General features: G+C 26.9%; 1 protein-coding gene across 5 annotated transcripts; it reads right to left on the reverse strand.

Moving 5' to 3' along the window:
• Positions 1 to 709: 709 nt before the first annotated feature.
• LOC130677714 (DENN domain-containing protein 5B) lies at positions 710 to 12,397 on the reverse strand. 5 transcript variants are annotated; one of them, XM_057484562.1, is made up of 14 exons: positions 11,695 to 12,397; positions 6,828 to 6,937; positions 6,537 to 6,757; positions 6,269 to 6,463; positions 5,712 to 6,183; positions 5,493 to 5,629; positions 4,995 to 5,424; positions 4,719 to 4,930; positions 4,441 to 4,647; positions 4,055 to 4,226; positions 3,732 to 3,996; positions 3,124 to 3,231; positions 2,545 to 2,815; positions 710 to 2,452 (listed from the first exon to the last, which is right to left on the reverse strand). In XM_057484562.1, exons 1-14 carry the CDS (start codon positions 11,810 to 11,812, stop codon positions 1,285 to 1,287), a joined length of 4,086 nt encoding a protein of 1,361 aa, XP_057340545.1. In that variant the 5' UTR covers positions 11,813 to 12,397; the 3' UTR covers positions 710 to 1,284. The 5 variants fall into 5 exon arrangements, with proteins under 5 accessions (XP_057340545.1, XP_057340546.1, XP_057340543.1 ...); XM_057484563.1 differs by lacking the exon at positions 11,695 to 12,397 and adding an exon at positions 10,888 to 11,021 and having other exon boundaries at positions 4,055 to 4,229; XM_057484560.1 differs by having other exon boundaries at positions 711 to 2,452; positions 4,055 to 4,229; positions 11,695 to 12,394.
• Positions 12,398 to 12,934: the final 537 nt, after the last annotated feature.

Consider the following 12,934-nt stretch of genomic DNA (forward strand, 5'->3'; position numbering starts at 1 on the left):
TTTTTCTTTTTTTTTATTTGATATATCTACTGTACAATAAAACACTTAAATTTAATTTAATATATAATACATATTCATCATGTATTGATATAATGGAAAATTATTTTTGGTTGTATATTATCGAAATTAAATCTCATATTTATAAATTTAGCTAAATAGTTTTATTAAATCATATATGTACTTTTACTGTATACAATATACATATTTCACATTAAATAAATTAACTAGAGTACCTTTTTGTTACAAGTTTAATTATTAATTTAAACAAATAATTAATCTCAATAAATTTTTGAATTTATGAAATAAATTAATCAGTTAATTAAATAACTAATAAATTTTATTGAGCTACTAATTTTTTATTATTTGGCATCAATACAATACAAACAAATTGCACGTATTATTTTTATAAATTAAAAAAATTAAACAACTAATGTGCAGTTTATGAACTGAATAATATTAAATTATAAAATATTTGTAATTGAGATAAAATAAAATATACAGTATCACACAAAATTATTGCTACGTTTTTTATATAAAATAATTTATCATATAGCTCAATTCATTATAAATTATAAATCATAATTGGTTATTTTTTTTTTTCATATCTTATATAAAGTAATTATTATCATTTGACAATTATTATTTTAATTTACGACTACTTTATTAAATAATATATAAAGAGCCTATAAAATAAAAAATAACATATGGCATATGAAAATTTAAAAGGTTGAATTTTTTTTTTTTTCGAGTATGGCCTTATTAGCCGTTAATAAATATTAAATATATTGTCTAATTCTTAATAAAATATGTTGGCATTTATAATTACGTTTTCGTTACTTGACAAATTTATCATAAAGTTTTTAAAAAGCCATAAAAATTAATTGAGTATATTTTCTCATTGTAACTGATATAATAAAATAAAACTAAAAAAAAGGGTATATTAAAAATGTCATGTTAAAATTTCATAAAATCACAATTGCTATTACTTAGACAGTTATAACTAGAATAATAATATCTTTGGTTGGATCCAAGACAAGATTTACCTGACATAGCAATTACATATAAATATTATTAATTATTATTTTTAAATGTTACTTTTGCTAGAAACATTTATTTTTAATAATTACACTGGACAGTCTTTAATCAACGCAACAAGTTTCACTAGATAGATAGATTCCCATTTAATTATCTTATTATTATTAACAATATTTTATTATTTTAATTTATGTTGTGGTTCCTCAGATAACAATTATATATTATCGATACTATTTTAGTCTTTTAAAATTAACATATACTTGAAATTCCATGAGTTAAACTTTTTTCAAGGACTATGTGAAATTCACTTAACGGCTCCAAAATGTGAATAAGAAAATTTAACAATGTTTGATTTTTCAAAAATGATGTATCTTCATACATTTCAGCTGTTGATCGTGCATCACTCATTGGACGTAACATTGGATGAAGAAGTTGTTCCCTTGCAGCTAAACATATAAATAACTGAAATTTTCCATCTTTTCCTAAAGTATGACTAAAAGTATTTATTTGGTCAATAAGATGACAATAACAACGTAATATTGTAAATTTTTTATTATTTTCAGCATAAAGTTTTCTATCATTATCTTTATTTAATCTCTTTGAGTATTGATCCATTTCTTCCAACAATGACATTTCAAAATTTTCTTTAACTCTGATAAAATAATCCCATAAATAAAAATTTTTACCAAATATACGTTGATTTTTAAATCCATACAAAAATGTTTGTTCCAATGATGGTACAAGTCCGCCTTCTCCACACAATAAAGCAGTAAGTGATCCATCTTGATGATCACGTCGATAATGAAATTTAACAATAGCATTAACAGCTTCACCCAATACATGCTGTAATTCATCTGATGATAAATTTTGTTTATTACGTGGTATACTTGGTGATCTACATCGTGGTGGAGTTGAACAAGTTTCAACAAGTTCATCATTATCAATATTTTTCGGTACCAAACCACCAACAAGTAATCTTTCAGTAGAACCATCATCTATACCTCGTCCAAGCCAACGACCACATGGAAATTTAAATGTATGTCCAGTAACTTCATTACGTACAACAACATGCTCAACCATCCATTTAGGTGATAAACCACTGTTATCATGACCTATTCTTAATGTTGATAAAACTCCAAGATTTTTATGATGAAATACAAATTCCAATGCTCCTTTTGGTATTGACACTGGATTTGTTTCACATAATGTACCTGATATAACAATCCATCCATTTGCTGAAGTTGTTGCAGCGCTGGCTTTTCTACTGGGAAATATTATAACACGATAAGGTAATTTTGTTGTAGGATAATTATTTGTAAAACAAAAATAATCAACAGCATTCAAAGTCAGTAAATGATACAAAAATTGTTCTTTTTCTTCTTCACATCGAAGAAATGCTGATCGTTTATATTGATTTCTAAAAAACAACATGAAAAAAAAAACAATTTTTAATTATTATTATTATTATTGTTATTATTATTATTATTATTATTATTATTATTATTATACCTCAATAATGTAGTATTGGTTAGTAGAGTCTTTAAATGTCGTGAGAGTAGTTTCTTTTCAAGTGCAAGTCTAACCCATGCCCTTGCATAACCAATCTGGGTTTTTATTTCAGTCATAGCTTGTACATTTCGAATATCGAATATTAAAGAATCTGGAAGAGGTCTCAACTGTTCAGGGCCTATTGATTTTCTTTCCCCAGTTGATGATCTGTTTCTATCTGCTGTTCCTCTTGTTGGAGATACGTCAGTTTCTAATGCCAAATTCGATAAATCTGTACCAAAAAAAAAAAAAAAAATATTATCCATAAATTTTTCATTGAATTAAAAAAAAAATATTTAAATTATCATATTGACAAACATTGCATAACATAACAAACATATAACAAAAAAAATATTGAACAAGCTTATATATTTTAACATACATGCTTCATGCATATTACAATTTCACATTATTATTTAAACCCATTTTTAAATTGTAATATATATATAATATTGGATGCATAATGGTTATTGTATTTGTTGTTTTTTTTTTTCATATATATGCATCACAAGACTATTGGAGCACACATTTAAAATTTACCATTAAGATTTTCCTTGATATAAGAAGCTATCTCATATATATTTCTCTTTTTTATTGATGATAATAGACGATCCTTCAATGTGAAAGATTTATTTGATGGTTTTGTGTCTAGTTAAACATAAAAATTTGAACAAAAAAAAAATAATAATAATAATAATAATAACAACTACAATAAATTATATAACAATACTGTCATGCCTTGAATATAAGAATAATAATAAAAAACAAATATTGTTGTGCAATTAACAATACAATTTAAAATCGTGTACATAAAAAAATTACTATGATACTATATTTACACAATGGTGATAATAATTTAACACTATTTAGTGTTAAAATTTTATCATACATTCTACTACACTGGACTATATAGTAAAATGATAACTAAATCTCGTTGTAGTTTATAAAAATATAAATATATAATGAATTTGTATTAATGACGTACAATCAAGCCGCTTCCGTAGAACGCACCAAGCTAACGCTGCATTATATTATAATTAATATATAAACATTGAATTTACATTTATAAAGCTTAGATTATTTAAATTTAACATCAAGTAAATATTAATAAATTAATTATTTATATTAAATTAATCGTCAAGACTTACCAGGAGACAAAAAATTTGGATCAATAGACTTGGCAGAGTCATTGCAATCTTCCAACTCTTGATACATTGATAAATGTGACCAAAGGGCACTTTTTCCTTGTTTATTTTGCAATCCATGACTCCAAACTCGCTCCAATAAATCACAGAGACTGGCAACCAAAGTATTTTCCTCAACGTCTACTAGAGATTCAGTCCCATGGCCAAGAGCAACTGCTTCTGATCCCATTTTTTCAACCAACATTCGTTTTGTTTTAGATTTACAATCCTTAAAATAGTACATATATTTATTATTGATTATATATCCAAATATATGATCTATATACCTTAAGCAATTTTTCGACAAATGTCCAATTAGCTTGAGCAATCAAAGCAGGGCTCATATCTGCCGAAAGTTTTGTTTGTGGTCGTGGAGATTGAGTTTCTTGAGGTATAGGTTGTTTTCCATTTGTCTCTAAAGATTTCATCTTGTACTTCCACTGAGTTTGACCTTTTCTACTGCTATTTAAATTTAATTTTATTATTATTATTATTATTATAAATTTTATATTTTTATTTTTATTTTTATATGTATATATCGTCACTATTTGTCACGTAAAAAAATTCTTACCGGAGTATACTGTTATCCAAAAAATTCAAGTATTGCAGATTAAAATAAAACGATAAAAGTTAACAAATATAAATATAGTTATTAAATATACAATAAACAAACCTTTGTGTTGGCTCTTTGTTGAGTGATACTGTATCAAGAAGAGGAAAGCTTCTAAAGTAAGCAGCTCGATGTGGAAGTATTTCTGTTGGAGGATTTGCTTCAAAATCAACATTATTTAATTTATATTCCAATGATTTTTGACTTTCCGTAACATTACTTGTAACTTGATAACGTGTCGAACGAATCATTCCATCACCAACTTTTTTTCTATAATTAAATTTAAGTAATAATAATTATAATATGATATTATCGGTAATATAAATTTGTATAATATTAACTTTATTTGTGCGATTCTTAAATCAAAAATTTTAATATTAGAGTCCAATTGATTCCACGATGACATAACTTTGGTATCAACAAGAGACGCAAACATTTGAGTCTCGATAAATCTCGATAGGAATGGCAAATGTTGAGCTGGTTGATCTGATAAAAATGTTGCTTTATCAAATACATGCATACTATCTCGATTATTAAGCCATTCATCTTTATCCTGTAGTAATAATAATAATTATTATTAGTTAAATGATAATTTAAATAAATAAATATAAACTTACTTGATTTGGATGTATTACAAAATGATCATAACCAGCAAATAATTGTACGAAACGATTTAAAAAAATTTCTCTGATAGCATTATTAAATACAAGTGTCTGTTGGTATTCTTCTCTAGGTGTGAGTATTATATCTTCATCTTTGGTCATATTCTCAACAGCATCAATGTCATCTAAACTTATTCCTGTTTTTTTGACAATATCAACAATCCTCTGCAATGCGTCAGACTGTGCTACTGCTGTTGTTGTTGATGTTGCTGTTGTTGTTGCTGTTGTTATATTATTAGTATTTGTAGTACCTAATTTATTATCCCAATCCAAAACATCATGAAGGGAATGTTTTCTCCGTGGTATATGAAATCCAGAGCCAGGAAGTGTTAAACTACTTGTCATTATATCTGAGTTTAAATAATTTATGACCATATTCTCAGTCCTGTTAAATAATAATAAAATTATTTATTTATTCATTTATTTATTTATTTTTAAATATATAAAACTTACTTTTCAAAATGGGGTATTTTGTACTTGTTTAAAAGTGTTCTAATTTCAGCAAGGAATTGCATTTTTCTTGGAAAAACTGGTAACTCTTCTGGGAATTGACTAGTCTGTTTATCAATATCTACATAACAAAGATTTGCCTAACCACATGAAAAAAAAAAAAATATATATATATATTTATATATGTAATTAATAATATTGATAATAATAAATATATATTACCTCACTGGCAATTTTTAAATTACTTCCTTCACTCTGTGCATGTAACCCCATAATAAAAGGTACAGGAGCATCAAGAAAATGATGAAGACTTGCCGGTAATATGGGTACGTAAACGTGTTGCCACGTAAAGGGAAATAAAAGGGCAGTAATACATTCAGCAACAACCATGAGTTTATGAAAATCAGTACTACGAATTAGTACTTGATTTTCAAGGAGTACACATGTAAATAATTGAATAACGATTTCAGGCCCAAGCCATGTAAACAAATCTTTTATCGGATAATCAAGTAGAGGAAGTTCCGTGGACGGACAAGGATATAAAATAACAAGTTCCAATGGTGATTTTGCTGGTTCATCATTTGGAACAAAAAATTTCAGTGATTTTCCTGGTAATGGTACTGGTACATTATAAAGAAGATTATAAACATAAGATTCAAGACTTAATCCAGGTCCTGGATGTCTTGGAACACATCTATTAAAAAAAAACAATATATATATATATATATATATATATATATATATTATTAAAAACAAAATGAATGTTAAATAATCCATACTTGTAAAGATTGGTTAGGAATGTACGAGCAGCGTGTAGATAAGGTTGCTGACACAGCAATGATATTGATTTGGTTACCAGCAATTTGTCTTTTGTTGAATCGTAATAGGCCATGGCAGCCCCAGGCGAATGAGCAGACAATTTAAAATGTCTCGGCAATGATCTAGTATTATGTGGATCTTGGCCCTTTCTCGGTCTAAAAACAAATTATAATTATCATATACTATATTGGTTATTTATTATTATTATTATTATTATTTAATACTCACACTGGCGGTGTTCCATTTTGTCCACTACTTAGCTCTGTTATAAACATAGCCTGGAGAGTTTGCATTGCCGCACAAATTTTTCGATTCCGGCATTCTTCAAAAAATACCAAACTAAATCCATAAGTTCTACGACCATCTTCTTTGGTTAGGACGAATGAATGAAAGGACGGCTCAACTGAGTGCTTTTGCGTACGGAACCTGAGTCCACTTGGTAGACATAACTAAAATATAGATAAACATGAAGAAAACAGATAATTAAATAATTATTTAAAAAAAAAAAAAATAATTTACCATACAAACTGCATGCTCATCAAATGGATTCCAAGGTACTGAATCTGGATAATGTCCCAATACTTTGCTTTTGTAAGCACGATCTAATGGTGTACACTGCAATGAGTCTCCTGAAAACAATAAATAGTTAATTTTTTATACAATTATTAAATACAAATTGTTAATATTTGATTTTTAATCTCGAGTGTCGACTGTTTGTTAGTATAAACATAATTATTAAACTATTATAACAAGAAAAACTGGAGAACAGGGGATTTAATGCTAAAAGAGGCGACCTTTTATTTTTATTTATCTTAACACAAGTTCATGGACATCATTATATATATATATTAAATGAAAGAATGTATTTATAAAATATGTATTACATATACCCTTTTTTGCATAATTTTTATATATCGCATAAAATTTATACCTTTAAAAGTTTATTCAAGCGTTTATTTATCTAGCGAAAATAATAAAATAATTTATTTATGCAAAGTGAAGGTTTCTGATGGCGATGATGATAATAACAGGAACAAAGTATTTATTCACAGCCATGAATTTTTATTAATATATATATATGATCACTTTAGCTCAATTTTCTTCTTTATAATAATACAGTGATAAACTTAATAAATTTTCAACTACTTGATTAAAGCGCACGTTTGAAAAATTCTTCATACATTAAATAGTCTTATGTTAAATATGGCTATTTACACACTTTTTTTTATTTATTTATTTTTTTTTTAACTTCCCGCTAAGAAAATTGCAAATTTTCAAAAAAGGGAAGTTATTGGTTTCGGTCCGATTTTCGAAAATCGAGTTTTCATCAGATGTCGACGTTTTGAGGTCCTAGGAAACTATTCTGACTATTCCCGGGTGGACGTCCGTGTGTGTGTGTGTGTGTGTGTGTGTGTGTGTGTGTGTGTGTGAACTTTTTTTTGTCCGACGATATCTTTGGAACGGATGAACCGATTTGAACGTACTTGGTGGCGATCGAAAGAGCTCACCAAAACTTAGTCTTGATTAGATTTTGGGGTAAATCGGTCATGTAGTTTACAAGTTATACAAAGAATAAGAATTAAAAATTTTTTTTTATTTTAGTTTTTTATTGATTTCTCAGAAACGACTCATACGATCAACTTCAAAATCTAATCAGCTCTAGAACTCAATAAAACACGTCGATTGCCGCCTCAATCATCAAAATCGGTTCATTCGTTCGAGAGTTATCGCGGGAGAAAGAAATGGTAAAAAACAGTTTTTTGCGAATATCTTCGAAACAACTGAACCAAACAATTTCAAAATTTTATCAGCTCTAGAACTCAATAAAATACGCCGATTGCCGCCGCAACCATCAAAATCGGTGAATTCATTCCTGAGATATCGTGGGAGACAGAAATGCTAAAATCGGTTTTTTTTTAAAACAATGGCACACTAAAGTATTTTCGAGCTCGAAGAGCTCGAAAATGTATCCACAACAACGTTTTCGAGCTCGAGGAGCTCAAAAACAGCGGGAAGTTTTGGGGCTGGCCCGCAGGGTCAACCGATAGACAGATTTTTTCAATAACAACATATTGCCGAGTATATATATTTATATATATATTGAAGACATTTGTAAGACCAATATTTATTTGGTTAAGAAAATTATATTGTCGACAGTCAAGTTAATTGAGCAGAGACAATTGCTATGTAATTTGTCAGTTAAATGATGACATGGTAGTAAAATTACTATTAAAAAATTAAATTTGTCCAATTTACTTGATAATTTATATTATTATTATTATAATAAAATAAATTTATTGATTGATCGCATTGAAAATATTTTTGTGATACCTCACTTTTTAAAAAATAAAAAAAAAACGATTAAAATATTGACCTTTACACTGTATGGTGTCGAAAGGGTCATATATTAAGATATGAAATGGAGAATAAGTAAAGATAAATAAAATAATAAACCATTTTCAAGTCATCTCATTATTATTTTATATTTTTAAAGTTAAATTTAACATTGAAGTGTAAAAAAAAAAATAAATAAATAAATAAGTTTCATAATATTAATAAAGACATTCCTTTTTTTTTTTTTTCCGACATTTATGATTTTTTATTATAATAATAATACTTATTATCATCATAGTTATATGTGTCCAATAAAACATTTATTATTATTATAATCATTTTTAGTAATACGTTAAATAAGACAAAAAGTTAAAAACTAAACGCTCGAATGAAATGGATTTAATTGGTTGCTCACTTGATGGGTACAGTGTATGACTAATGCATATATGAACAAATATATATACATGAGTCAGTTTTAGGGCTCTTTTCTATTTTTTCTTTTTTCTTTTTTCTTTTTTCTTTTTTCTACTTTATAGCTCAGTGAGCTTGTTTTGTAAAATATAAGGGAATAGAAGGGAACCCTTATTGGTGGTAGACCTCAAATCCCTTCTATTCATATAGATTCTGGTTGCTGTTGTTATTGTTTGCATAAATTCCGGATATTGAAAATAATAATATTTTAAAACAGTAATATTATTATATTTACTGAAATTTGTTTATTAAATGCAAGTTTTGTTGGCTACTTGTACTGTAAATAGACTCGATTTAATAGAAATTTAACTTGAATATAATATAGAAAATTATAATGAGTATGTTATAGTATATCACTTGTATTGGATCTATTACTTTCTCATGTGGAACGGAGTAAATAAAAAAAAAATTTGGAAAATCCAAAAGTGCACGACTCGTAATGCTCATATATTATGAAATAATAAATAACAATAAAAAAAATGGCGGGAAGTGCGAATAAATTTAAAATATATACAATTCTCTTTCATTAAAACTTGTCTTGTTTTTTATTATGTTATTATTTTTTTATAATTATAAAAGAACTTATTCAAAATATCTCGATTAATAACAAAAAAAAAATAAACGTAAATAAAAACAAAAATAAAAAAAAATTGAATTGAAAAAAAATTCAGGCCTACCTATTAGCAAAAAAAACAGCTGTTCTAGGACGGTAATGCACAAGCGCCCCTAGCGGAATAAATGTCCGTATAATGTATAGATATATCACCATCCATGTTAGTTTTACATAGATATATAGATATATAGTTATACAGCCTTTTTTATTCTTTTATTAATTGTAATTAAACGACACTGAGTTACCTAGCCATTTGCAATAGGAGACCTACAATTATTTCAAAGAATTTTTTAAAAAAAAATTTGTTTCAATTACTGCATTTTTTCGCAAGTTATCGTGTATACGGGTTTCATACTTAACGGACAGGAAATTTTTTAAAACTATTTTTGATGTTTTTTCCGTTTTTATTCAACTAAATAAATTTTTGAAAAGTATGGAATTAATCTCCACTAAATTTTCTTCAAAATAGTATGCAAACCATCTTAATTCCGTAAACTAACAAGGGTATAATAATTGATTAGTTACCGAAGTGAGGCGAAAAAAAATTTTTCGATCGTAAAGCACGAACGAGTCGTGCAATAAAAGTCAAGACGGTAATGAAAAATAAGTAATTTCTTGGTGAAAGGGATTATCTAAAAGTAGTAATTTAAAATAGTAATAGTTATTATTATAAGCTTATTAATTTAAAAGTTCGTTGTCAAAGATAATGAACAGAATAAAAAAAAAATTTAAAAGGTAACGAGGATAGATTGTGATTGTCTTTTAATAGTTGATAATTATCTGTATAGATAAAGTGTAGTAAACGAGCAGTTGATGTCAATGTCAATTTTATTACAATTATAGAATTATAAAATTAAAGTTGTATATATATGATACTACTAGTTTTTATTGTGTTGACTGTTGATTGCATTATATATATATTTATTTTTTAAGTCTATACTCACTACACTACAGTTACCGTTACATTACAATTTAAAAAAAAAAATAAAAAATCTAAATTAAGTAAAACAATGTGTTGGAGATTTCCGCCTTTTATTTGTTTTATACTTTTTTAGAGCAAATATACTACTTTAAAATAAAATTATTTAATTAATTATCGTAAAAAATATTAAACATGTGTTGTTTTGTTAAAAAGGAATATGTATTAATATATGTGCTCACCTAAGGGAAAGAGAAAACAAGATGAGTAGGCCACTCGATACGATATTATATGATATGAGGAGATATATCTACATGTAATAAAAATAAAAATAAAAATAGATATATAAAGCAGCATTTATATCATCAACAACTTGGATTGTATTTTGTATTGGATACGGTTCCGGAGAGGAGGTCTCTCTTATATTCTTTCAGCAAGATCTGTTGCTTCCTGTGGTCCACATTGTTTGCGCATGCAGTATGCTACTCAATGCAACTACTTTAAACTACTATACGGCCTTATACTATAATAATAATAACAACACATAAACGAGCACCTCACAAAAAATTTACCTACTTTGAAAAAAAAAAAAAAAAAAAAATCCATTTTATTATTATTGTTATTATTCTTTATACTCTGTATTCTGGAAGCGAAAAAAATAATATTAAGTCTTGTAACAAAACACTATGGATATACTTGGAGTTAAATTTAATCTGTTCACTTTCTTTATATAATTAGTTATTTAATTATTTTTAAAAAATGATTTTTATGTTAGATTAAGAATGTTGAAATTTTTTTTGCGCAAACTCGCTGCTTCACACAAACTATGCAATTAATTCAGTTCCATTCTCCAAAAGCAATAATTAAACCCGATTAATAATGACAATTTAAATTAAAATAGAAAATGCAGACGATCAATAAGGATTTATGATGAACCAAAGAAATAACATAATACTGATATGCTATTTATTATAAAAACAACAACAACAGCAACAATAATAATAATAATAATAATAATAATAATAATAATAATAATCAAGATTGCTTACCAAAATATTTGTCAGGTTCAAGGCCAGAGTCTTTGTCAAGTCCACAAATAACAAAATAATCAGCAAATCTTGTTGGATGTTGCTCTGGACCACGGTGTCCACCCAAGCTTCCGTTCATATTAATTTTATCCAAATAACTCACATAAATTATTATTATTATTATGATTATTATTATTATTTGTCGTTTGTTTTTAAAAACATTATCATCAAAGCCATCGATGTTATATAGATTAAAGGTTTTTATTTTTTTTAAAATCGAGCTGTCATTACTATTCGCATGGCAGTAAAACAGCTGATGTAAATGCAAACATAATAAAACAATCTTTAATTAATAATAATAATAATGATAATATTTTAGTTGTTGCACTGGTGTATGTACTAATGTGCAACCAACATTCACTTGTCTCTTTCTTTTTACTCTGATCTGAACTCATCTAAACTTATATGATAACTCATCTGAGTAGTATACACTTTATAAACATAAAAACAAACAAGTCAACTGAAATTACTACCATTACTACTGTAGTGGCTGTACGTACTGTAAAAATTTTAACAATGTAAACGGTATGAATCTCTTACCACTGCTACCACCATTTCTATCATTCCCATTGCCACCAACTTTTATACTATTAAAAAAAAAAATAATGTGTGATGACAAAAACAAAAACAACAACTATCAATGATTCATGTTCTTACAAACTCTTATAAAGTTGACCGTGCTTCGAGATATTGAGATACTATCATATATTATTATTATTGTTGTTGTTGTTGTTCTCGTGGTAACAACAATCTTAATGTCACTGTGGAAATAGATGCGCGCATTTTATTATTCGTAATTTATTGTCTACATATTTATATTCTTACAATAATATTTGTTATTATAAAGTTGGTACAATTAAATTGATAATCTAGTTATCTTCTGTCACCACTGACATCGTACATAAGTACATATGCACGATATGTATTGTAACAAATGATTTAATTTCCATTTTTTTTTTTTTTTATTTAGAAATATAGTAAATTTTGCTGTAAATACATAGCACACATATTTATTTTCGCTATTTTCGTTCCCCAACTCGGTTGCTTGAGGGAGCGCTCCCGTACAGCCAATGGTACACAGTATGACAGTACATAGTTTCCACTTTCCACCATACTGCTGAGATCTGTGATTCAGTTATAAACGCCGCGTTGGCGCGATTTTCTTTTTTATTTGAATTGCATATTATGTATTTTACTCTTT

The sequence above is a fragment of the Microplitis mediator genome, chromosome 11 (genome assembly GCF_029852145.1).
Source record: "Microplitis mediator isolate UGA2020A chromosome 11, iyMicMedi2.1, whole genome shotgun sequence".
Lineage (NCBI taxonomy): Eukaryota > Metazoa > Arthropoda > Insecta > Hymenoptera > Braconidae > Microplitis > Microplitis mediator.